The 26,830-nt window shown below is 41.8% G+C and overlaps 3 protein-coding genes across 10 annotated transcripts in view; 1 reads left to right on the forward strand and 2 right to left on the reverse strand.

Annotated features, from left to right (window-relative positions):
• The window catches only part of GNB1L (G protein subunit beta 1 like), a 66,736-nt gene extending 40,647 nt beyond the window's left edge, over nucleotides 1-26,089 (reverse strand). For 2 of the 8 annotated variants that reach the window (XM_061465600.1, XM_061465592.1), the window contains exon 1: nucleotides 1,368-1,455. In XM_061465600.1, the coding sequence (XP_061321584.1) occupies nucleotides 1,368-1,439 (72 nt within the window). In that variant the 5' untranslated portion in view covers nucleotides 1,440-1,455. Of the gene's footprint in view, nucleotides 1-1,367; nucleotides 1,485-1,863; nucleotides 2,011-14,211; nucleotides 14,413-16,145; nucleotides 17,655-20,514; nucleotides 20,718-22,629 lie in introns of those variants that run through there. The other 6 variants (XM_061465598.1, XM_061465594.1, XM_061465595.1 and 3 more) reach the window with 6 other exon arrangements.
• The window catches only part of COMT (catechol-O-methyltransferase), a 363,225-nt gene that overhangs the window by 280,957 nt on the left and 55,438 nt on the right, over nucleotides 1-26,830 (forward strand). The window lies entirely within an intron of this gene.
• Nucleotides 26,091-26,830, reverse strand: part of TXNRD2 (thioredoxin reductase 2) — a 32,570-nt gene continuing 31,830 nt past the window's right edge. Inside the window, exon 17 of the mRNA XM_061465618.1 lies at nucleotides 26,091-26,569. Coding sequence (XP_061321602.1) covers nucleotides 26,446-26,569 — 124 coding nt within the window. The 3' untranslated portion in view covers nucleotides 26,091-26,445. The remainder of the gene's footprint in view (nucleotides 26,570-26,830) is intronic.

Here is a 26,830-nt window from a genome sequence, read left to right on the forward strand (position 1 = left end):
ATCTAAACATGGATTTCCAGCTCTCATGTTCTCTGTTTTTTCCAGAGCACACACTGTGCATGTTTTCATACCTTGTTCATTTCAAAATGAAGCTACTGAATCTAGCCATTAGATTATTTTATACTGTAAACTGAAATATAAAGGAGCTGTATAAGGCATTTTCTTCATCTCAACCAACCAGTACTACTGAGAAGAAAAATAGTGAAAGAATACAAACGTCAGATATCAGTATGCAGATGTCATCCAAACACTGCAAGATTACATTCAGAACACCAGCTACATCTATAAAATGCTACATAGCAAACAAAGTGCCCATGTAGAAAACATCTGTACCACGGACTATGTCTCACATACTCGGCAACTGTGCAATACTTCGCTGCAGGATCAGAACGCCAGTAGAGGGAGCAAAAACAAAACCCCACTCCCTGAAAACACCAGCGCTGCCGCTCGTGAATGAGGAGCAGCACATCCGGGTGTGTACTGCGTGAAGATAGATGAGCGGTCTTGATCTTTTTCTTTACCCATCAATGAATCAATCTATGCAAAATCCATTAAACCAATATTTCCTTCATTTTCTTAATCAAAAGTAAAACTCTAGGGATTGGAGTCATCTGTTGAAATGAGACTAGTTTTGTAGACTGCTGTAAGCTATATCTGAAGTTTGCATTATGAAATTATGGTGTATTAATTATGCAGTCACAGAATCACTCTGGATGGAGGGGACCTCGGGAGGTCCGCAGGTCAATATCCAGCTCAAAGCAGGGTCAGCTATGAGACTAGACCAGGTTGATCAGAGCTCTATCCAGATGATAAATACAGTATTGTTTTTCATATTACTATATGTATTATTAACAATACGCATGTTTTACTTTTTTAAATGCTTTCAACAGAGAGGTATGCAAGCACTTTAAAGCCTTCCTGAGGACTCCCACTACAACTTTGCAGATGGCGGTGGGAGGCACAGAGAAGCAACAAGCCAGCTGAGGCCGTGCTTTCCATGGGCAGAACCGGGTTCAACGTTCAGCAGATGCGGTTCTTTGCCTCCCCTCGATCTGCTCAAGCAGTGTTTGCGTAAGCTGGCTCACTATCGGTTACTTTTAAATACCTTGAAAACACTCATTTCTGTTGGTCATAAAAGAAAAGCACCGGATTATGGAAGAGTTGTAAAATTCAATACATTAGAATTGAGAGCTCCATTACAACTAGGTTTGGTATTTATGGCTCACTGATATTAAACATTTGATGGGGTGTATTCTGAACTCAAAGCACCAGGCATTAGCGCTACAGCTGCCACAGGAGACCTTTCATGGCGCCTCTCCAGGCAAACCCCTTCAGAGTGGCTCAACCACAATAAAATAGGCGCAGACTTGAACCAAAACGTTACTTCTGCCTAGCAGAGGCCTCACGTTAGCCGCCGACGCTGCACCTCCCTCAAGCATTCCTCCCGTCTCGGGACACGCCGCTCTGCCCGGCACTCGCTCCACCTGCCCGGTCGGTGCCGGTGACAGCACACGGGTACCAAGCGCGGCCGCTGCCGCCTGTGTGAGGAGGCGCGAGGCGGTAACGCTCTACCACGGCGCGCGCCCCTCACGCGGCAGGCCGAGGCCCAGCGCTGCCGCTCCGCCGTTGCCACGGCGACGCCACCGCGCACGCGCACATAACCCCCTCCTGTCCCGTCTCTCCCCCCCCTTCCCCGCAGCGCAGTGCAGCGCCGGTGACAGGGGCGGGCTCCCGGCAGAGCGGCCACCACCTGCGGGCCTTGCTCGCGGCTCCTCATCGGCCGAGCCCGAGCCCCCCGTGTCGGCTGGGCTGTGCGGGCCCCCCGGGCCCCCCCTCCCGCCCCTCTCCCCCCGCCTCTCTCACCGAGCGCCGCTCCGCCTGGCGGGGGGGAAGCGTGACAGCGATGAATCGGCGATCCTCCGCCGTACCTATGCGGGAGCCAGGCACGCACAGAGGAGCGCCGAGCACCGGCGTGATGCCAACAGGCAGCTCCTGGCGTCACGGGGAAGCGCGCATGCGCTGCCCGGGTAAGCGCGGAGCACGTGGCCTGCAGGGGAGGCCGGTGGTGCCGGTAGCGGCCGGGCAGCAGCTCCTCTGCGGGCCCTGGCGATTCACGCTTCGTAACCGGGGGCACGTGGTTTTTACCGGGAGTGAAGAGCTGGACACGTGTCGCTGCTCTGCACGGGCAGACACGAGAACCGGGTGTAAGGAGCGGAGAGCTGCGGCACCGTGAGGAGTGCCCGGACCAGCCGGGAAGGCCTTGAACGGGGCTGCGCTGTGCTTCGGCTGTTTCAGGCTCTCTTACACTGCTGAGCCCAGGGTTACCGCGCTCCTGAGTTCATTTGCCTCCTCTGATAGCCAGAGCCAATCTGGACTCGTTCTGGGATAAACACACCTGAATTTATCAGTGTGGCAAAGCAACGCTCGGTTTTCCAGATGCTATCCCACAGGAGAGCTGCTTTGGATAAGAAAGTTGTCTCCTGACATGGGTCCAAATGGCAGTTAGTGGTTAGGTATCATAACTGCACTAAATCACCCAGTATGTATTGTTGCTACTAGAATAAAAATGCTGCTACATGGATGGGAATTGTACCCTGCTGACATACCCATCCACCCTTCTCAGACAGGTGAGGGCAAGCTCAGTGCAGGCATGTACACGTGACAGCACTGCAGAAAGGTGTAGTCTTCCCCTCTTAAGAGCCCCCTGTTGCTCTCTAGCTACACCAAGCCTTGCTTAAGGAAAGCAAATAAACTATGTTTTGCTTGTGTCACCTGCCTAGGAGATAAAAGCTTTGTCATTTATGTAGCTTCTCAGAAGGCTATACTGCTATAATTCCAGCTGGAAAGATTGGTACCTCATAGAACCAATGCTTTTTGGTTTTTCTACCATTTTTGCCTATGGAGCCAGAGTCTTTCAAGGTAAATTACACCTAGAGTACCACAATACTGTTAAAGAAGTGCTATTCTGTTCCATTTCTGTTTGTGAGACTGTGAAAGTAAATCTGGGGTTTGCTTTTCCATGCAAATTATGTCAAACCTCTCATCAGTAGGAATTGTGATTCTTAAATCCTTGCTCTAAAAGGCTCTTAAATGGCATTCAGTGGATATGAAAACTCAGTACACTGTGGAGGCTCATTATCAGGAATGTCCTAAGCACAGATAAATACCTTCAGTATTGTATAATGCACAAATAGAGGCCTGTATTTCCCTACATGTTTTGCTAAAATAATTTAAGGGATTTAGAGCAGCAGATCATTGCTATAAAATACTATGCATAATGAAACCACATGTGCAGTATACTTCCAGGTCTTTAATTTGTTAGGAGCTAAATGTTTATTAAACTATGGTACAATTAATATTCCCTAGAGTTGCCTTGAAATTTAAATACCCCTTTCACGACACAAAGTTATATGGCAAGATAAGGTGGTTACCAGAATTCAGAAATGACAAAGTCCAATTAATTTAACATGAATTAATGCAAGATCAAATTTATTACAGTTGGATGCAATTTGAAATTGAAAGTTCCAGTACAGTGCACATTTTTACGTGTTATCTCCCATCAGTAAGAGATCTCAAGAGAGCACATTCTCCATTTTGAACAGCAGCAATTATATCACAAATAACTCTTTCCTTACATGTTTGCTGTGAGGAACTTAAGCAACCAGGAGCCCAGTTGTGCACCAAGGGCTATGCTCTTGCTTTTTCTCAGAGTGGGCCATGACTGAGGCTTAAACAGAAACCTGTGCTTCGTTTTCTTTAGCTGCTTTGCTGAGCTACCCCTGCCTTATTACTTGTTCATCCCCTTCCCCATTTTTCACTCTTCTAGGGGATCATCCTTCTTTTTTTGAGTGGGAGGGGTAAAACCAGCCCTGTAGTCAAATAAACCTTTCAACCTCCTGTCTTCAAAATAAACACTTTTATTGTGGACAGTCCAAGCTCCTTAGGTAAAAACTTAGCTCTCAAATCCAAAAGATACACTGTGTCCTTCTAATAATTTCATAGTGGAAACCCTTTATTTGCCCATTCCTGTGGTGTTATGGAGGTTTTCAATGATTCTGGTTTAGGTTTCGGGATTAGGTGAAACAAGAGTGCCTTAAACCTCTTTAGAGGTTTGGGATTAGGTCTGCATCAGGCCTAATATAGCCTTTCTGTGCAAGGCTAAATTAAATGGCAGGAATATTTGTTGTGCACTGATTCACAGGTGTTTGGCAAAATACCAGAAAACATAAAGGAACCACTGGAAGAATCATGAAGGCAAAGCCATCGAAACATGAGTATTAGCTAAGTACTGCAGTATCACTTGCAACTGTGGGGTCTTAAAGACTGCTTCTAAGTGTTTTTAAGCATGGGTATCATTTTTATGTGTCTCTTTCACATGAATGTGAGTAAATTGAAGATCTGTCGCACAAATGGATCATGGATTTTTATTTGGGTATCACATTCTGGTAATTGCTGCCTGTTTTATAGCAAATGTATATTAAAGTTCGTCAAACAGCTGATATCACTGAAGCTCTATTGTTTTATTGTACCCATAAATTCTACTCCCTTCTCTGGGGTATGCATTGCCCTGACAGAATACACTAGGTCACGAGGAGAAAAGCACAATAGATTTATGCCTATTAATAAAACATCACCCTGTCTGGCCCAGAAGGCAGACACATTTGCCTCATGGATGAACATGGACTAATTGAAGGAGATAGTTTTGTTGTGTAGGCTGTCTGCTGTAAGCCTTTTCAGCACTTCACTAGCCTTGTCTCTAGCAGAGGTATTTTTCCTCTCCCTGCTCAGCTCCATGGTTTGTAATACTGGCAAGGCCTGACTAACCCTAAGGTACTGTCTGAGCTGAGCAGATTTAATCAAGCAGAGTGAAGAGCAGCTCTGTGCTGTAGTCTCAGGATCTCTGCAAGCTGTGGCAACTGGTTTGGCTGCATTTGTAGGGAAAAGTTGAACTTCAGAAGCTTGGCCTTGGTATCAAAATAAGCCAGATACGTAGTTATGGGGAGGCAATGCACAGAGCTCAATGGCTTAGTTCCTACTGCTGTCCAAAATCAGTTACTACCTGAGCACAGCTATTATCCCTATACCAAAGCTTTCCCTTCACTGATTATGTGCCTGCCAGCTCACCACCCCTACCCCTCCCCCCAAAAAAATATATTTTGGATGCATTCCTCTCCCCAGATAAATTTCAATTCTAGTTGTAGACTTGCCTGTATTTAGAAAGTCAGCTACATCTCAGAATTCCAGGGCTTCCTCTGGAGTTTTTTTCACATGCCAACAATCTTGCAGGCAAGCTTGCATTCCTATGGCAAGTCTTCTGATCAGCCTTGCATACAGCCAGATCCTATCTTCTCATGTGTGCTTGCAAAAGTGAAACAGAAATAGTTAAGTTTCAAAAGAGTATGTCCCCTTTAATCAAATGAGCTGTAAAAATAAGAGGGAGGGTAACTAGAAGGATTTAATAATCTTAGAATCTGTATAAAACATTATTTATGGCATAAGAGATACACAAGGCTTGAGCTTTAAATATAAGTTCTTTTCTTCTTTAATGGTGCATGTAAGGAAGAACAAGAGAGAAATGTTCCAGTCAAGGACAAAATCATAAAATAATGAACAAAAGAATTAAATAGAAGTATTAGGGGCAAAGGGAGGCTGAGTGGGAGTTTGTCTTCATACATGATTGATCTATACTTGAAAAGAAGAAAAAAAAAGACTTCTCATGCTTAAACGAGATGGTTCTTTGAGCATAAATAACAGTCTCATGTCAAATATGCTGCTATTCCCAATGAAGTCTTTTCACGACAAAACCACAACATTCTCAGCCCTAATCTCCTCACCTAAAACAATACGGCTGGTGGCTGTGAATCAGCACTTTGAAATCAACCTTTGAAAATAGCAACACGTTCAGGGTGAAAAGAAATGGAGGAGACAAAGAACTGCTGTTTATAGAGCTCTGCAAAGTGAGGCCCCACCTTGCTTGCTTGGCAACATGCTGTAACACCCGAGAATTGTTTTTCTCGCTGGGTGGGAAGTCCAGCTCCACGCAACAACCTCAAGAGACTGGGGCTATTGATGTATCTGTGTGTTTAGTGCCACATCAGGCCTAGCTGTCGCTGAAATCAGGAGCATTGAAACACAAAAATCCTCCTGGATACTTAAGCCTTGGATTATTTCACCTTTCAAAACAACAAAGGGCTCTGACCAGAAATCTGACGGGTTCTTGCATTTTCAGAGCTCATGGAAGGTGGTGGGTGATGCCAAGCAGCAAAAGGGGAAAGGAGACATGAAAAGTCAGAGACTTGATCAGCTCCAGCCTGGGGAGGAAGGGTGCAGTGAGAACAAAACAGCTGGGCGCACTGTGCCAAAATGAGCAGTCCTCCTTTCCCAACCTATTTGCAGCTATATGGCCATGTCCCCTCCCTTGTGCTGACCCTAGCACTCATCTGAGGAGTGTCAGGACTGACGCAAGGCAGGAGCATGGTGCCAGGAAAGGAGAGGGCCTGGGAGAGAGACCGGTCACACTGGAAGAGACCTGCCCTGAGCAGTGGCACCAAAAGGAGCAGGCCAGCTGGGACACAAAGGTTTCCATCCAGCAAATGACACCTCACCTTATGCAGGAAGCTCATTTCCCTCCACGGCTAGTGAGGAAAACCAGTTTTAACTACGTGGGAACATCCCAGCCACCTTTTTTTTATTTTTCTGATACCACTGTTTCCTAGCATAACACACTTAAACAAGCGGCTTTGAAATTCAGAGATGCCATCCCTGAAGATGACTTTGGAAGGGAAGGGAAGATGACTTTAGTCTCAGCACAGCCCCCAGTACTGCTGTACTCTGAATGGGGAGGCCTTGCACTGGTGATCAGGGGCATCCTGTGGCAGCGAGACCTGAAGCAGGACCATGCAGGGAAACACTGGCATTCACATTTTCATGTAGGTTCTAGCGGGCACTGTCTATAACTCAGGGAAATTCCTAAGAATTTTTTAAGTCCTCAAAAAAAATCTCATTGTTCTCATCAAAAGGATCATTGGAAAATGGCCTTTGGACATGGTCTGGAGGCATCAGCTGCACAACCACTCCACCAGTGCTACCCTTGCAGCAAAGCTCTTGAGGCAGAGCTCAGATGAAAGGGAGATGCTGACAGGATGCCAAATGTAAACCCTCTGGAACAAGGCAGAAAAAAGGACCAAGGGGCAAAACTATATCTGGGTCCAGCCGCAAAAGCCCGTGCTTCTGTTAAGTCCTAACAAAACCCTTTGATCCAAATATCCCCACTTTTTAGGGATTCCAAACTCAAGTGAAAACACAGCGGTTTCACCCTATCTTGAAACACAGCCTCACACCTTTGATTTCTCAGGACAGGTCATTTATCTTGGGGTAGAGCACGTGGACAGCAACAGATACCTCATGTCTGGTTCAGACAGACCAACCAAAAGGCTTAAGTGGACACACACACCAACAGCAGCATGTGATAGGATTTAGTGCAAGGAAATCAAACTCTCTGCCCCACCTCCTGAGCTTATGCTTTAAAGACCAGTCCTGTGCTCACAGCTGGAGTTTATGTGAGTCCTGCCTTATTAATTAAGTGTAGCCAGTGCCTTTCCCCCCTGAATTCCAACAGAAGCAATTAGAAAGCAGATACTTCACACAGAACAGCTGGTTCATTTAACACCCTCGCCATGCTATTTGCTCCCCTCCCCCAGCCAACTCCTGTCCCACTTTTCCAACCTTTCATGTAATGGAGAAGGAGAGTAAAGTGAAGGTGGCAAAACCAGGGGCAGCAGATAACCATATTCTTACTAAAAATCATTTAGTGCTATGTTGAAAGCAGAGGAGTGTTGCTCAGAGCACTCTTCTGAGCAGGGAATTGTAACATTCACCTAACAGATGGGAAAAAAAGCCTTGGCTGTCTACTGTGTCCTTCTTAAAAGGGGATCTGTATCAAAGTAGCAGCGTATTTTCTTCACTGCAGGCTGTTGATGTCATTAGAGCAAGTCTCGTTTTTATTTAGCGCCAGAGTTAAGAGTCACATAAAATTGGCACAGGTGAAGGCACACAGGCCCATTAAGTTGTGCAATGTGACTCTCTGGGAATATTTTGAATGTTCGTGCACCTTCAATTTATTTATGCTTGGGCAAGCCAGCCCCAGAGCCTCTCCTCCCTGTTTCCCAGTATGAATACAGCCTCAATCCTGCCATTAGACCTGTAAAAAACCCACTCAAACCACTACATTTCCCCCACTCCTGGGAAGGATCCAGTTACAGGGAGGTCAGTCCTGCCCCTCTCTGTAACATGCATCACCAGGACATGCTACGGACATAAAATTAAACCCATAGCCAGAATCAGTGAAAGTGAAATCTGCCCTTGCCAAACAATGTTAAGTGCATGTTCTTCTCCCAGACAGGTACTCTAGAGGCTGGCTCTTGATTAAAGGTAGGTAGCACTTTCCAGAAGGAAACCAAGTTAAATGGAATGAAGATTAATTTGCCTCTGCAAAGGGGCAGGGACATAATTCCAGTGTATCTGAAGCAAAGGGGTGCTCAAGAATCACAACATCTCCTTTTCTGGCATGTCTGACTTTTTTTTAATGTAGAATTTTTAAGTAAAAAGAGATCTGGTCACACACAGGGTATGTGCTCATGGCATTGATACGAGTATTAGCAAAAGAACAGACAGCTAAAGTACCCCAGTGCTGTGAGATTTTACTGCTGGATGATTCCTCACTGATCCTGAAATGAAGCAGACATTTTCAGTTATAATATGGGGAGGATTTAGGTGCAGCCATAAACTTCCATTTTTTTTTCCTGAAAGAGCTAGCTGTCAGAGAGGCTGCTATTGCAGCCATCTATCCAGATGTTTGCCATCTTTATCACAAATATTCAGGAATCTTACAACACTTACACACTCTACAGCCGCCTGATGAGGTAGCTATCTAATACCTACATTACAGACAGGGAGAACAAGTTAGTAGGGATTAAATGCCCAGCTTCCCACAAAACAACACAGGTGTGGCTAGAAATCAAAACTCCCAACTTCCAATCTTTGCTGTGTTATACTAATCTGCTTATGTGCTTTGCTGTTAAAAATCATTTCAGTAACATGTACTGTAAACTAGTACTCCTAATCAAACAGAAAGATCAGCATATGCTAGAAAATCTGAACAGTTGATTAGTCACCTGAACACCCTTCACCCTCCCTTTTTTTTTCTGGATCTTTCTAGAAGGATCAAAATAAAAGGGCACCCCTTTATCACTGCAAAGGCTTCAGCTAATGAAAACAGAAATCACATTATATATTTTGGCAGTTAGTAATAAATACTATTATTAAAGCTATAATAAGATCAGCTAATGCTGTATGAAATACTGGTGATGTCTGAGCACAAAGTAGAGCCCCCATCTCTTTAGTTAAAATTACAAAATGATTAACAGCCCAATTAAAAACATTTTTGTTTTTGACATGATAAATTATACTTTATCTACCTATCTGTAGATATAATTGATTATTTTATCCGTTTGCTGTTGGCTGTCATTAAGAAAGACAGATACCATGGCTTTCTGGCCTCTCTCCCGCTGAGAGAAAGAACAAATCCTGCTATTAACGACAGACAGGATCATTATGAAAAAATTCCATTTGCCACTAGGCAACATAGCCGAGTTCCAGTAATTATTGTATTAGTCAAGCTGTTGAGAAGTTCCATAAAATTGAGAGAGTTTTTAAGGAGCATTCAACGTTATTTGGCAACTTTTGTGATGTAACAATTAAAACCATGCTCCAGGCCCCAAAATGTGCAGGAGATTGCCAAAATCAGATAAAACCCTAGAGGGCCCCTGACTTGCAAAGAACTAAAAAAAAAAAATCAAACTGTTTACTTTTAGGATCAGACATTCATCAACATTTGGCTTTTGTTTCAGCCAGTGTCAGATAATAACAGCACCACATTTTCAGTCAGTTTCTAACAAAACTCTACACACTTTGGTGTCAGGCATCTGAGAGTTAGCTGAGGCTGACACCAGCTTCTCTTCAGGGGAGCTTTGTGGGAGCTGATGCTACCAACCTTGCTTAGCAGAAAGATCCCTGGGAGCACTCAGACGTACCTTCTTGAGTGAATCATGTCTATTCTCCACCAGTGAACATCAGGAAATCACTCAGGAGATGTGCAAGTTATTCCTTCCTCTCACATCTAGGAGCTGAGCCAGGCAACATCTCAAATTGTCAGGGCTCCAGGGGATAAAGCAGAAGTCTCCTGTCCCCATTAACCTGCCAAGGATCTGTTAAATCTATTTAAAAAAATCACACTTTAAAACTGCAAAGGGAAATTGCTACTGAACCAACTTATGGCCATGTTTATTATCTACCTACTTCTCTCCTGAGTGATGTTAGGGAATAATGATTTATAGTACCAGAAATGAAGGTACAGCATCAGGCTTCTGCAGTGGAAGATGGTTACAAAATGCAGAGCTGGTTTAGCCTACTACAGACTATAGGGACCACGTCAAGAGCACATTTGTTTGCAAAGAACTTAAAAGGGATTGATCTCCCTTCCCAGAATAATGTGCCCAAGTCAGCAAGTTTCCACATATCAAAGAACTGTGATGGTAGCAGTAGTTTTCAGAGCAGTCAAAGGGAGCTGGGATCTGAACATGGGACGAAGAGCCAGGATACTGCTGTTGTCACTAGGGAATGGCAGTAGGGCAGGATTTAGCACTAGCATCCTACCAGTCTCCACCTGGAACATGCTGTACCAAGTAGGACAGATAAAAAGATACACTGGAGCCTGCCATAATATAGCCTTTCATCACACAGCTCCCAGATTGGAGATGGCTGCCAACTGTTAGGGCCTGCTGACCTATTTATTAATAAAAGAACCAAACCCACAACCCTTAGTAATCATGGCTTCTATCTGATTTAAATGGGAACAGTGGCATGGCACTACACGTCAAGGGCCAGCCACCTGTGGCGCATGGGCAGCTCTCAAACCGTACGTTATATTGCCAAGGCAAAGGCAGGAGCTCAGACTTGTGAGGGAGAGGGTGTGTGAAAGAAAAGCAGTTCCTCTCTCCAAGCTCTGAAACTTATTTTGCTGCTATGCAAGGCAGGCATGCCTGACTCCCTAAGCTCAGAAATCAGCAAATGCTGGAAGCTACTGCCACGTTTTCCAGCACATTTATCCTCTAGGTTGGGCCTGGCAATTGCTAGGGTGTGGTGAGATGTGTTGCTATAGAAGTATAAAACTCTCAATAACTAACTGGCTGCTTTTTGGAAAACATCACCTTGCAGTTTTCTTCATCAGAGCTAAAGCATGTAATATGGTAGCATTCAATATTCTTCTATTTGTCGCTGTCATATAAAGTGAAGCATCCTAGGTCAAGCTCAAGGTCAGCATCTACTGGTGTGGAGAATGAATAATTTCAGTTTATTCTTGAATTATGTGAGTAAATTGTGCCAAATCTTCAACATATTGTGCCAGGTGAAGGCTTAGAAAGTTTTTTTAATGTTACTTATTAGCACTAAAACTTCCATTATTAAAAGAATGATGTTACAACACACATGCATAAGAGCCATCTAAACTTTAGAAAAATCATCTGAAAAAAACCTAGATTCCTCACAATTTTTTGTTAGTCCCTTTGGTTTACAGCTCATCTCAACCATCAGTGAGGAAAACACAAACTACAGCACATAGCAAAGGGAACTCAGTGATGAAATAGGGAGAGTGGAGCAGATTGACAGTCCATTGTCTGTGGCTGTTGCTGAGACCAAGATGAACTAACTGGAAAAAAAATTAAAATTTTGTAGTGAAAATTTAGGAATTTTGGATCAAGAGCTACAAAGAAGGCTTAAACGCCCCAATTCAACCAGCTCCCCTCAGACCACTCCTATAGTTCCCCTGTGGACTGCAGAGTCAAGCCTGCACATTTCAACCAGTTTCCATCCCAGCCTGGCTGTTCAGGCTCTAGTTTGTAGGTTCTTGCATCTCCCCCAAGTTGTGTCAGCTGGTGCTGCTGTTCAGAAGGATGCCAGATGGCTAGTATGTTGGCCAACCTGATTTCCAGATAACTGATTTTTGTAGCTACCACTTTCATTAAAATATATATATATATATATATGTAAAAGACAAGTTTATATCACCTGCTAACACATGCGGTGATTGTCCCTTGGTCAATAGGCATGCAGCAGACAGAGCCACATACTTCTCTTACACACCACCAGTATCCAGAAGAAAAAAAAATTAGCTCATCTGCTAAAGCTATCAGGCCCTTTGTGCTTCACTGTATCAATTCCTATTTATAGGATCCAGTGCCCTCTACTGAGCAGAACCCAAAAAAGCATTAATGTGTCTTGCGCCCTGCAAAGTTACTGTTAAGGTACAGCAGCATTAGAGATGAACAGTTGGAGTCTACCACTCCCCTCCATGCCCACACATGCTCCCACTGCCTCATCTGCCACCAGTGTTTCAAAGTTATTATAAAGCACCACACGCAAAATATCGAGGAACTTGCACTGGCTACAGAGCTGTCAGAAGGGTAACGTGTCACTTTCTGGAAGGGGAAATCCATGTGGACATATGGTAGTCTTGAAAGGAGCTGGACTAGCAATCTTGGCAGGCTTGAGCTGAACAGAAATGTTGCTGCTTTGCCTTGATCTTTATTTACAATAAACGCCTCGGCTCCAGCTCAGCGTTTTATCTGGGAACAGCCGCCGGCATTTCTGTGACCGTGTTCCGACTCATTGCTGCACTGACATATTTATACGTGGGCCAGGGCCCGGGCAGCTGTGAATAAGGGGCCATATATCAAGAGAGGAAAAAGGGATGCAAAGATGAATTTTATGAAACATTTTCCATTTTTCTTTGACTTGGTTGTGCATTTTGCTACAGCCCATTGGGCACTCACTCAGCACTTGGACACTTTGCTCCATGCAGTCTCGCCTATATTTCTAATTGTGTCTACATGCCAAGCCTAGCCAGTACCTGAGGCAGCCCACAGGAAAAGAGAGATTAAAAAAAAAGAAAAAGGTGGGTTGGAGGCAAATTTCCTGCCCTTCAGTGGCATATACCACGGAAAGAGAATGATGTCTTGTAAGTCACCAGTCTTCCCTGATTTCTGCAGGACACAAGGTGTTGCATTCCACATCTGAGTGCAAAAGTGAGAGGAATTATTTCCACTAGTTTGTGAGAGAAAACAATAAAGTCCTCTTTGCAATTTAAGGAGGTAATATCTTTTATTTCTTCCCTGGGCAATGTAAAGGGTTAATTCCTTACAGTGTTGACTTCATCCTTTCCTTTTTCCCTGTGACTGACTAATAGGTTAGATGTGTTGACTCTGTTTAAAAAGACAGGCTTTGGACATAATATTAATGATATTGTATGTGCAATAACATCAGAAAACAAACACAGAGGCACCTGGGGAGTCTGAAGGCATCTTCTGGCCTTTCTGGGCTGACAGCACAGAGTGGCCCTCCAACATCTCCATGTGGAAAACACCATCTAGCCCAAGAGAGTTTACTTTGAGTGACCCTCTCGCCTTTCAAACAATGAGAAGTCAGGACCATTGTGAAGCTGAAAATTTGTTTCATAGGAAAAGGCCATTGCTCAACCAGCTGAAGAGGGGAGGGGAAAAAAAGGAACCCAGTGAAACAATCAGAAAGAAAAACTGGACATTTGAATGGAATAACTGCCGGTGTCTTTCTTCTGGCACTGATGTCCTAACAAAGGGTGTAAGAGTTTTTCCCTTATGTTTTTGCAAGGCAAAGATGGGAAGAGAGCACTGTTTCTTTATTCATTTATCTTAAGAGGCCCACTAGCACCAAAAAGTCACTGCAAATACTTACCCAAGGCTCAGGTTTGTCCCACTGGGATGCAAGAACTGCATGCTCCCTTGACAGCTTATGGACAGATCCAAACCATCATGTGGAATTGCTTATTTTCCTCTACTATCCGTTTAGTAGGTCTAGGAGAGAGAAGCACAATGCCAGTTACATCACCTTGGGATGGTCTGAAAGCTAGGTAGGCTTAATTGATCATTTGCAGATACTACCTACCACAGATAAGGCATCAGTACAGTAAGTCTCGCTTCAAAGACTTGTCAGGCTTTGCGCAGGTGTCCTATTCTAAGTGTCATAGTACAGGCAAAATAAACTAGATGCCCTACTGCTGCCAAACCATAGATTTTTCTAGTACGTCTGTGCTTAAATGGAGCTGAATCAAAGTGATCTCACCTTGGATAAAGGGCCAGCAGCTCTCAGGAAGAGATCTCCTCCACTGAGTAAAACATTTGTCAGCACCGTTAAAGAAACTTCTTGGAGAGTTCTTTGGAGTTCTCTTCTCTGTATGGCTTTGTTACCTGCACTGGAGCAGCTGAAGTTGCATTGGAAAGGAGCACTGGATGTCCTCAAGCATGCCCAGAGCTCAGCAGGAGACTGGCAGGGGGAAAAAGACATGGGGATTAAGCTAAAACATGGGGATCATTGAGGGGCACATTTAAGATCACAGATGATGCTTACAGCAAGAATTGGACCCACCAAGCTATCCAACACCTCTGCATTTTTCATTGAGGATTAGAGTGCATTTAGGAGTCCATTTTAATATATAAATGCACGATTTGGAGCTATGAAGGAAGGGCAAGTTAAATACTGAGGAGTTTGTCACATCTCTGTTCAAAGCAGGCTAACATTTCATGTAAGGAATTACATGCTTCAGACAGTTGCAATTATCTTCTGCACAAATAATTTAAGCTTACTTCATCTGTTGTATTCTGATTTCAATTTTTATTGGAAATATACATACCTATGTCGGTCACCAAACCAAATAAAACAAACATATTGAGTAGGGTCTATTATAGACTAATATGGAAACAAATAATCTGCGAGTCTGGTTTTATTTATAAGCTTATTTGAGTTTTTACTCTAGGCTCATATTAATCGGGTTTGTGGTTTCCACATCTGTACTGCTGATGCCCGGTGCAGACAGCATGCCAAGTCGGACCTGGGCATCCTCCAAGCTCTAAATGGAAAACATATGCTTCAACTCTAGCTACCTCAAGACAAGCAGGGCAAGTAACCTACCAAGTAACCACAGCGGGTGCAGAAGGCAGAGCAAAACTCAGGGGAGCTTTCTGAGGTGCCTGCTTGCAAGCTTCTTGCTTCTGACTTGCTGCAGGGGCAGCCAGGCTGCCGCCTGCATTATATTTGCTCTCTCTGATGATCAAGAGATACCAATTCCCTCCATAGCCTCCCCTTTCCTCTAGCTGTAGCTAGAAATTCCCAGACTGGACCAGTTAGTTCATAGTGTCAGCTAGTAATCCATATTCTAGAGGAAGATGGAAGAACTCCTGCAGATGATGGCAATGCAGTATGAATTCTTTCCAGAACCCTTGATTATTTTTAATATTTATAAAAAGCATTCTGAATGTTCACGAGAGCCATAAATATATATAAAAAAATGCCCATGCCCCTTGTCAAGCCAAAATAGATCCAGCTGTTTTGTGGTGCTGGTCTCTGATTGCGGAGAATCCCTGTATTAATGAAAGATGTATAATGAGAATCCCAAACTAGAAATATGATCTCTGCTAAAGACTGTTCAAATCAGCTATTAGAGAATATTTCAGGGAAGTATGTGAATACAAAGCTAATTTTCAATACAGCTGAGATCCAGTCCTAGGAACCCATCTCCACATGGACATCTGACTGCTTGCAGACACTTTTCAGAGTAAGCTGCTTCCAGACAAACTTTGCTTTGTGCTGGTACAACATCTCCAGAGTTTTGTGCCAATATAACTGTATCACTCATACCTGCTTCTTCCTCAAGCACAGGAGGGAGGCCAGTATGTAAACTGCAGCAAAATGACATACATGACAGTAGTGAGAGAAAAGGTAGCAGTATTGCTGGCATAAACACTAGAAACTTGGCAGAGCCAATCAAATTTATTCCCTATGTACCCTCTGATGGTCATCCATCAGCCTCTCTCACCTGTAGTAATTATCTCTTTACTCACAATTTTGACAAAAGAGATACACAGCAGTGCCGTAAAATGATTTTTTTTTCCAAATTACTATAGTATTGTCTCTGTGTCCATACAGAATACCATGATTAATTTTCAGAATTCAGAGCAGGGAAAGGGGAAATATGGGGGGAGATAAAAAATTAACACAACCTCAGTGTCCCAGACATGTTGAAGGGAATCACTCCATCATCCATCATTCTCCTCGGAGAACTCCTTGGCCCAACGTGGCTGCTCCACTGGCTCCCAGGCAGAGGCAATTGTTATGAAGCTGAGATGGCAAAAGAGCAGTGTCTGATAACGAAGGGGCAGATCTGTCAACAGCACAGAAGGCAGTCATTCCTTGTGGCAGTGGCTAGAGAAAAGAAGATGCAATTAACAATTAGCTTTGGTATGAGAAGACAAAACCCTTAAAGCACAGTTTCTACTGCAGCAAATCAAGCCACAGGCTTAGGAATTAATGGTTCAAAGTCTTGGTTCTTGCCTCCTAGATATACTGTAAGATGAAAGAGAAAGTGAGTTTCCCCTGCCACTTCATTCTGACTAGCGAAGAACTGGGACTTAGCCATGGAAAAAGGCCAACCTCGCAACAGTTACAGGAAATGAAAATAGCTTTGCAGCATTTCCAAGCAAATTCAGCACACCTTCAGCTTTGCATTTTAGGCACAAAATTCAGGCTCTTCACCCCAGAAAACAAAACTGAAGCTTTTCAGCAGGTGGTGTACTATCTTCTAGTCCCATTCTCTGCTTGACGTTCCCCAGTTTCTGAAGTTAGAACAAACTCACAGAGAGGTCTTGGTGTGTCAAAGTGGCTTTGCTTTTGTAGGTTTGACCTCTGAGTTGCATCTGCCTTCTCCCAGACTTGGTTAATGGTCCTGGAAAAACATGCTCATGCCAGTTACACTGTTTATATACATAAACTGAAGGTTTATCTACATTGCTTTCTTCTAATCATCTCAGAACCACTGTAATGCAGCCCTGGCAACAACTGATCCAAGAAGTTGTATCCCCAAGCAGTGAGTGTAAGCTATGCTGTAGGAAAAGGCAAGATTCAGAGAACATAATTTCTAGACATGGGTCATACGTTTATTGTCAAGTGCTGCCACAGAAGGATGAACTGGATTTTCAGCTTAGAAATTCCAGGTATAATTTAGATCTGTTGGACTTAATTTCCAGCAGAGACTAGATCTATATAATTCATGTTATAGATTCAGATTATGACACCTTCCACAAGCCAGTACTTGAAATAAAGCAACAAAATTGCCTTTTTTTTTTTTTACTAAACATACAGAAAAGGTGCTTGTATGATTTTTTTTTTTAATAGGTAAAAGTATATCTAACTATACTGTCAGTGTTGCCCATTTGACAGATGTGGTTTAGGCACAGCTTAGTCTGCATCAATGGCTATAGCTGCAGGTTTTCCTAGAGCACCTAAATATTACAAGTCCCGTGAGCATACTTCTGGGGAGGCAGACTCTCAAACAATGTGATGTGCAAGCAATACCATCAATATACGCATAAATTAACTATTTCTCCTGCAAATTCAGGTCTCTTCCTCTCCTTAATACACCCCGGGCATGGATTAATTAGGACTCTCAAATGATGTTTAAGAATTACCTTGTTCTATGATTTCACAGTTCACAGGTGCAGGAGACCAAATCCAGCAGAGCCTACAGCATAGCCAGCCATTCTCTCCTCCCTTCTTCCTGATCGCTTTGGTTCTTTGTGCCTTACAATAATTTCTCCTTCTGTTCTCCAGCCTCCTTTTTTTTTTCCCTTTGTCCACAGCACACTACAAATTATTGGTGGTTGCAATGATTAATTTCACAACTCACACCTAATTTGACCCTAATTACTTTGCCTGCAAAAGGGACTACTCCTTGTTGATCCAGACAACTTATCACCCCATGAACACAATAAAAAGGCAGAGCTGGTTATCAGCAGGGAGATGCCCATTAGTATTTTTACAGGCAGAATGTCGGGAGGTCCCTTATCAAGCAGGGAGTTGGCATGTACTCCAGGCATGCGAAGGGAGGCTGGGGGGAGGCAGGCTGCTTTCAGCCTGCAAGGCCACACAATATGGGAAGTGGTCGCTTGAAAGAGGAGTGGGAAGAATGACAGATGGTTTGTGCCTGTGCGTTTTTCTAGAGGACACCGGGTTCCTGCTATGGGAACACCGTGGACAGTAAAGGCAGTGACTAGATGTGAAGAGTGACAAAGCTAGTCAGCCACAGACAGCACGTGGGAGGCCAGAGGAAATGCACCATTAGTCAAAGCTGGAGGAAAAATAAAATGCGATGACAACTGGGCCATTCATGTGCTTCCCCTTCAAGGACTGACCAGACCCTTTGCAACTCAAAAGACTCAAGTATCAGCTTCTTTTTCTCTTCAGCCAAGCTAATGTGCACCAGCACAGTCTGAGAAACTCCCTTGTCACATTAATTCTTATCTTGTTGTTCTTGGCTACACTTCACTGAAATACAGTGAGGGAGAGTGCTTCAATTAATAGTGTAGGTCTAAGTGAACACCCCCCTCCACTGTTCTTAGGCATCAACTCAATAGCTTATAGCAAATGTTCACCCAACTTGTGAACTTGGAAATATTAGGACTGTCAGATCTAGAGCATAAGACACTGAAGTGGCCTCACAAGGATGTTTAAGCCACACACATGGGACATCATTCTAGGGTAACCTTCTGCACTTTGAGAATTTGCTACTCCATACAAAAATGGAGGACCATAGAGCTCTCAGTAACCACAGTGACAGAGAAGGTGGCCTTGCATTTCACAAGCAGATTTCATCAAATGTTCCACTTTGCCACTGTCATGGAAACCCAGAGGCACTGTTGTCACAGCTTGTGAATCTGATACGTTTTGTCATTAAAGAAAGATGATAGCTTTTGGAAGGTCCAACTGTAAACACAAACAGTCTCTTATTCTTCAACTGGGACTATACCACAGTTAAGGACCTCCTCCAGAGTTATAGTATTTCCAGATTTGGAAAGTACAAGGGATTTCAAGGAAGATGCAAGCAGAAAATCCTGAAATGCCCTCTTACAAATACACTGGGCTCTTACCCTATCCAAAGCGAATTCACTTATTAATACCTAAACAGGGGTACAAGTAGCTAAGTAAAGTAGAATGAGCATCTCATGAAAAAACAGAACAAGAAAAATTAAAGGAGCAAGGAATAATACAATTAAATCCCTAATTAGGGATAAGAAACAAAGTCCTGACCTGAAACTTCAAGCTATCATGACATACACAGAATGAATAAGGCCAGAAATCAATGCAAGCAAAGTCTGAAGTGTCAGAAGAACTTATTTTTCCTGTGTTTGAAATATGTCTTAAGAAATAAACTGAATGCTAATTAAAGAGGCAAAAATCAAAAGCACTCCCAAGATTCAATTAGATCCCAGTCTGGTGTAAATTAAATGAGTCAAAAAAACCCCTCCTTTGACAATCTGAGACCCACTTCTTAAGTCTCCAAAGCAGCCTGTATTCTTTAAATTGCTTCCTGTTACTAATTGTTGCTTTCTACATTATGGGAATCATTCATCTAAGCTAGCCAGACTGAACAGTGCTATCAGAATATGATATGATCACCCTACTGCCCAAACTACTGTGCCTAACAGCTTCTTCCAAATATTCAGGAGTTTCTTGCCAGCAGAACATCAGCTGACTCCATTTCTCTAGTAAAATGCCTGAGTTTCCTGATGTTTTCAGCTATGTTTGTACAAATTGCCTTTGTGTGAAGTTGAAAATTAATGCACTTCCTCTTGATCCTTTGAGAGAGACGAAAAGGAAGGTTATAAAGATAAAATAAAAATGCCCCAGCTCAATCCTTTGTCCCAGTTGAACAAAGGTGTTTAAATAAAGATTGCTGTGCATTACTAATTGTGTTACGAACTAAGGCACCATGTAGAACAGCTCATCCTCCTGCATAAAGCTAACCTGTTGCTCTGACATAGTGAATGGAATATCATTTGGCTGCATTAGGGTTCATTCACACATTAGTAAGAGAGAAAAATTCTTCACACAGCCTCGAGAAAAAAGAAGCTTCCTCATGAAAGATATAAGAAGAAAGATCGTGCTGTTCAGTTTTATGCCGAAACAAGGAAAACCAAGCCTGATTTCCATGTTGCCTTAAAGTAAAGGGAAAGAAAGAAGGAAAAAATTCAACAGTCTTTCTGAAGGATCTGAAGAAAAACAGAGGAGGTGCAGAAAGCGATCTTTACAGTTCATCTTTCATGGAGTATAAAAGGGTTTCCTTAAATTATTGTACTAGTACACTGGACATACCACAAACTGCTGAGACTTTTACTTGGAAAAAATTTCCCCCACCCCTCCTTGAAGATGCTGGTTCTGACAGGCTGCAACTCCAAAACCTCTACCTAAGTAACAATGCAAAGCACATTGTTCAAACAGACTGGTCTCCATTTCACACTACCCCCCCCAGGAATATCCACTTTTCTCTTCGTACTATATCTTTCTGACTGATGCAATCAGATTCTGGAAACCTACCTTATTAGTTTGTATTCCAGTTTCTTAGAGATGATGTTAATTTTCCATTGTAGGACCAGAAGAGTTTAGATGTGCTAATCTTGAAAACAACAACAAAAGACACACACAGTACCATGCTTAAAAATGGACTTCAGTGAACAGCAGTCCTTGCAAAGAAAGCCCAGGGATTACAAAAAAAGACACTCTCCTAACTCCACCAGTGCTTGAAATGAGGTATTTTATAATTACAGGATGAATAAGTAAATACGCATTTTCTTACTTATTCACATGAGATATTCTGCTTCATTTCTACACCAGTTCACTGTACTAATTGCTTACTTCCTAGATCAGTGGTTTAGTACTAAGTCTTTATACTGCAATGGCCAAAGAGTTCCATTATATCCATTAAAGATTAGATAATTTTCTTTTGTTTCCCACAGCAAATAAGTTCCCATTCACGTCCCAAACAGAACTTCAGTAGTTGGAATGGTGTTTTCTTAAGGTACATATAAGATTAAAGACTGAAATCAGATGCAGTGTTGCCAAGGCCTTTGTAATATGCATGTTTTTCATGGCAAGATGATTGACAAGAATTGCAGTAAAGGTGCTGAAGGGGATATTTCACCTGGCTCACCCAAACTCAATGTAGAGGATTAGAACTAAGAAGAGTTGACAATAATGACTTTGAGTGCCACAACAGAAACATAATTAGCCCTTGGACATGTAGTGGACAGAAATACTCCATTTAAAAAAAAATTAGTATCTGTTGTATGCTGTCCGGGGGGGGGGGGGGGGGGGGGAGGGGAAAGTCTGCTGGGGGGGAGGGAAAGTCTGCTCTGCTCCTTCCTCCTTTCCCAGTAAAATTCAAGTTTGGCAGTAGAATAAATGCTTGCAAACCCAACCTTTCTTCTGGAAGAACATCAGGAAAACTTTGTGCATAAAACTAAAAAACCTCTCTTAAAAGTGAGCACACAGATCTGAAAGAATGAAAAAGTCAATGAATTTTATACAAGTTTACTTATTGCAAAACAAACTGTCTGCACTATGCTTATTAAAGGCATATTTCATTGCCTAATCATAGATGTCTATTGTACCTTTATGTTTTGAATCATAATTGCAGTCTGTTCCCCAACTGTAATAATGAAAGACATTTTGGCATATGCTTCTATTGATTCCCCTTTAACAGAGCACTTAAGACACATACTTGCATCCCACTGAAATTAATGGTTAACGTTAACTTTGAATACATTGATTTCACTGGGATTTAGACAAATGGCAATTTGTATGGGCAAAAAATTGCCTACTTTGTTGGATAGGCATGAGCCTTCAAACTCAGAAGTCTGTACATGCAATTGTTCTCATCAGAAATACATTGCACTATGGCACCTATGTTTTTATCTGAATAACTGTGCTAGCAAGCAAACAAACAAAAGTGTATCTGCTGTACTGAAATATCTTTTCCAGCTCCTGGTCTGGAATGTTCTAAACTGCAGAAATATTTTCCGTAGGTATAATGACATATAGTGCATGCATAGATTGGAAAAAGCAAAACTTAATTGTACATAATACTTTAGCATTGAGAACAAGCTATCATTAGGTATAATATAAATAGTGCTGTATATTCAACTCCAGAGAAGGGCTGTGAAGATGATCAGATGGCTGAAGCACCTCTCCTATGAGGTGCTCCTAAGGGAGTTGCGGTTGTTCAACCTCGTGAAGAGGGTACACATTATAGCAGACTTCCAGTACAAAAAGGGAACTTACAAAGAATGCTGGAGAGGGACTCTTTACAAGAGGATGTAGTGATAGGAGAAGGGGAAATGGCTTTAAACTGAAAGAGGGCAGATTTAGATTAGATGTAAGGAGTTCTTTACTGGGAGGGTGCTGAGGCGGTGGCACAGGATGCCCAGAGAAGCTGTGGCTGCCTCATCCCTGGCAGTGTTCAAGGCTAGGTTGGATGGGGCTTGGAGCAACATGGTCTAGTGGGAGGTGTATCTGCCTCTGGCAGGGGGTTGTAACTAGATGAGCTTTACGCCCCTTCTAACCCAAACCATTCTATGAATCTATGATTAAGCAGTACATGAAAATAAGGAATAATAACAAAAATTAGGAATTATGCTTACCTTTTTTAGCCACTGTTTCTAGCTGTCCTAGTAAGTTAGAACCTGCGATGAAATATTCCAGAAAATTAGATTAAAAATGCAAAAGTCAAAATGCCTTTAAATATAATAAAGTCAATATTCCTTCTCAGCATGAAATCCAGGGCATATACTGAGGTAATATTAAATTAGCCTGTTTCAGAAGCTCAGCATCACCAGACTTAATGGGAACTTCTCATCAAAATAAGTGGATTTAAAGAAATAAAATGGACATGAATTCAAACAATGTAGTCCCTTTCTTTTCTGACAGAGAAGTTTACCAGAGTTTTAAAATACTAGGCATTTCCCAGTTCACTTTCCAACACTTTTACATAGCAGTACCCACAGCTACTAATTAGCTGTGCTGCAATGCTTTCTTTCCACTACATGTTCTAGTTTAAAACCCAAAGTGAACAGGTACTGTACAATACAGTATATAGTCCTGTGCAACATCCTGACTGCACAGTATTTCAAAGGAGTTTATTTTGACAAATCTTCAAGCAGCATGTTAGCACATATGGACTGTGAAAATACCTGTTAGACCTCATTAGCAGGAATAAACAGGAGAGTATTTGAAACCACACTTACAAGCCTAGAGATTCCCTTAGTTTAAATTTAAAACAAGAAGGTCATCCAGCCTGGATAATCTTCATGGCTCTTCAGTTTACACATCAGAGAGGTATCAACATCTCCTTATTAAAAGGTCTGTCTACTTCGTTTCCTTAACAAATATCTCAACCAAGAGAAATAGTGTTAAGATCAAAAAAGAAATCTTTTGCCAGCATAAGTCATATGAACAAAATCAAATAAATACATTCAAGCACTTACTAGAAAAAAATATCTTTATTAATCCATTAATTCACAACACAATAAATATTGGGATCGTACATATGAGGGACCCAGCAACGCTCAGACTTGCTTGCACCACGGGGTGGTTTGACAAACAAGCCCTCATCAGCTGGCATCCTGAGAAGAAGCCTGACTAAATTTTCTGATTTCTTTTTTAACGTGCTCACATATAGTCAGTAATTTGCACTGTACATCAGCCATTTCAACTGGTATCTGTCAGGCTTTAAAAAAACAATTCTTAATGACCATCCCTGGTGAATCCTTCAGGAAAAAAAGCACAATCACAGTAGTTGTCATTATTCTGTCTTGATGTTGATGCTGACATTAAGGTTGTATAGGTGTCAATGTATGTTTAGTTTTACACTGGGGGCAACAATTTTTTCCACTAAATGAATAACAGAACTAGGCTGCTGTTCAAGATTCAGGATCAATTTTCAAGCAGACCACTCAGCAGTTCTAAAACGAATACAGTTCTATTACTCCTGAGAATGATGACATGCCTTACTTTCACACCCCACATACACTGAGGATACATTTCCTTGAGATCTCTTTACTTGTTCTCCCAAATCACTATTTGGAACTTTACGATGAATGAAATTAACTCATCTTTCCATTTATTTGTCTGTAGCAGCAGACGCCTCAGTCTGTTGGATGCACTGGTAAGACAGAGAAGAGAAGCAGTTGACACACAGCTAAACACCAATCAGGGGTACAAAAGGAATTGTAATAGGCAATCACTAGGAAAAAAAAAATCTTGCATGCATACACATTACAGTTTAGTCAGAGGTGGGATGTTTCTGACAGCAAAATCTCTGTAGGATGCAATGCTCAGAATCTCAAAGTTTTGAAATATTAAGTTTTAAGAAAGCTCATTTTACTATGAACTTTAAAAAAAAAATTTATATATAAACAGCTGGAAAATCTAGTAGGGTTTTTTTTTTAGCAGCATCATACTCAGAAGGTCTTTAATAAGGGAAATCAACTTCTGAATGCACAGGTATGCACACATTTATATATAGATATAAATTTTTCATCATTTCTTCTAACGGCAATTGCAATATTCAGGCAGTGTTTCAACAACACTTCCACTCAAAAAGCTTCTTTATTCAACTACAACCTTATGGATAACCTCACAGATGAAAAATAGCATCAGTAGATCTCACAGGGAATGCCATCTGCAATCAAATTGTACCACTTCTTCCTCTTTTATGGACCAGAAATATGGGCCATAAATCAGGAAACTTTCTAAAGAAAGCATTTAAGATTTCTTTTGTTGTTAAGTCAGAACAAATCTTCAGAAAAGCAGTATTCTATTATCAGTGACAGTGTGACAAATGCTGTTACATCACATTTTAGAATGAAGTTCTGATCATTATTTGTCTAACAGTTTCTCAGTTTTACTATGATTTATCATAGTAAAAAAGATACCACCCTTGAAAGAAACCAACCATTTGTCTGTGTTGCATGCTGCAGCAGTGAAATGGCAATCAAATTAAAATTAGCAAATATATACACGACCATCAGACTATTCTTCTGAACTGTGCAACAAGCAGTAGGATAGCTATGGAACTACCAAATTCCACACACAAAACCACCGATATGAATTAACTGCAAGAAGGACACATTTGTTTCACCTCAAACTGATCTTCTACTACTGTAAAGGGTGCAAGAAATATAGGACTATGCATATAAAATGTTGACAACTGCAACTTGGACTGAAAATTTACTGCAGTTTGTGTTTGCCTTTGTCAGGCTACTTATTTAACCGAGTTCTGCAAAGGAAGCTTCACCATCGGGTTTCTGTTTCTTCATTGCTACAAATTAGCCAGCATCTCCCCCTTCTGGATAGCAGGAACATAAGCAGAAATTTGCAACAGATTAATGCTTTCTTACTCTGGCCAATACTTAAAAAGACAAGTTTGCAGCTATTTATTTTCTGTCTTTATTCTAAGCAGGACTATTTCCTTTCTAGATCATTGTTTAATATAGTTCCCTTCAGTAACATGTTCTATTAAAGCCAGACCTAAATCCATTCAGAATCAGTATCCACCTCATCAGGGAGAAAATCTTAAAAACCAACCAACAAATATATCACTGTGTCAGCCAGATTTCCATATCCTATAAAACATAAAATGTGGCATGAATTGGATTATTAGCTGTTTTGACTCTACTTGTCAGTGTTGCTTAATATATGGTGTTCAAGCAATAATTTGTGAGATGTGTCAATTTGAAGTGAATTAGAAACTTTGGGAGTAGGCAGAGAAGTCACCATAAAATTCAACTTTTTCTTTAACACCTCTGAGCTTATTCATTCTCAGCCATCACCGTAATGTTATGACCAGGCTGCCACTGATTAATCCATTGGGATTCATCCAGTAGCAGCATAGCTTCAGTGATAAGTGATTTTCTATTAAATTCCTGTACATACTACATTTTAAAGAAAATCCCAAAATGACTGCTAACCCACTGTTACACAGTCTGGGAACTTGTTTCTACTAGTGAGTACAGCATCTCAGTGTTCAAGATTAGGATAGGTAATGAACTATCCAAGCACTCAGGAGAAAGTCTCATGGCCAAAATTCTAAGGGAGGCCTTGTCCAGCCCCTAGGGTCAGTCAGCCATGCCAACAGAAACTCAAATGACAATGGCTTCATTTGTAGAGGGCCTCAGATGTCAATGGCTTCAGTTATATTTACATATATAAACCTGTGATTATTCCTGGCTCCAGAAAGGTAAGAGTTATAGGCACTTTGAAATAGAATTTGTTACAGCAGGGCTGAATTGGTTTTAGAACTGTGATGGTGTGAGGACAATCTAGCTGAAAAAGAAAGTTGTCTACAGGGAGAATGAGAAAAGATTCCTGGAACTTGAACCATTAAAACTGTTCATAAGTCTAAGTGCCCCTTTTCTTTACAAATATATTTTGTGCTTTTTTTCCTTCTTTCCAGAGATGGCATTTTTAACCTCAGCAGCCTGTAACTGTTGCATCCAAGCCAGAACGCTTTGTAATGTGCAACTTGGTAATTTCTTCAGCACAGGTAGGGTGAATGCCAACTGTCTTCATTAGCTGAGGATATGTAGCACCACATCTACAAAAAAAAAAAAAACAACCAAACCAAAGATTCACAAAGTCAAACACTATTCACCTGAAGCAGCTAGAATGTCCTAAGACATCAAAGTAATTCTGCTCTTATCCATTTTATCAGAAGAGGAGTTCATTCATTCTTCAAACAATGCTGTCTATTATTTCTCAGGCACTTACACAACATTTAAACACCCAGCTTCACAACATTGTTAGGTAGGGAAGAATTGTCGTAAGAGTTGAGACAGAATTAAGCAATTTATTCCAA

This window comes from Pezoporus flaviventris, unplaced genomic scaffold, assembly GCF_033815535.1.
Source record: "Pezoporus flaviventris isolate CSIRO_AGI_PZ_B2104156 unplaced genomic scaffold, CSIRO_AGI_Pfla_v1 ptg000041l, whole genome shotgun sequence".
Lineage (NCBI taxonomy): Eukaryota > Metazoa > Chordata > Aves > Psittaciformes > Psittacidae > Pezoporus > Pezoporus flaviventris.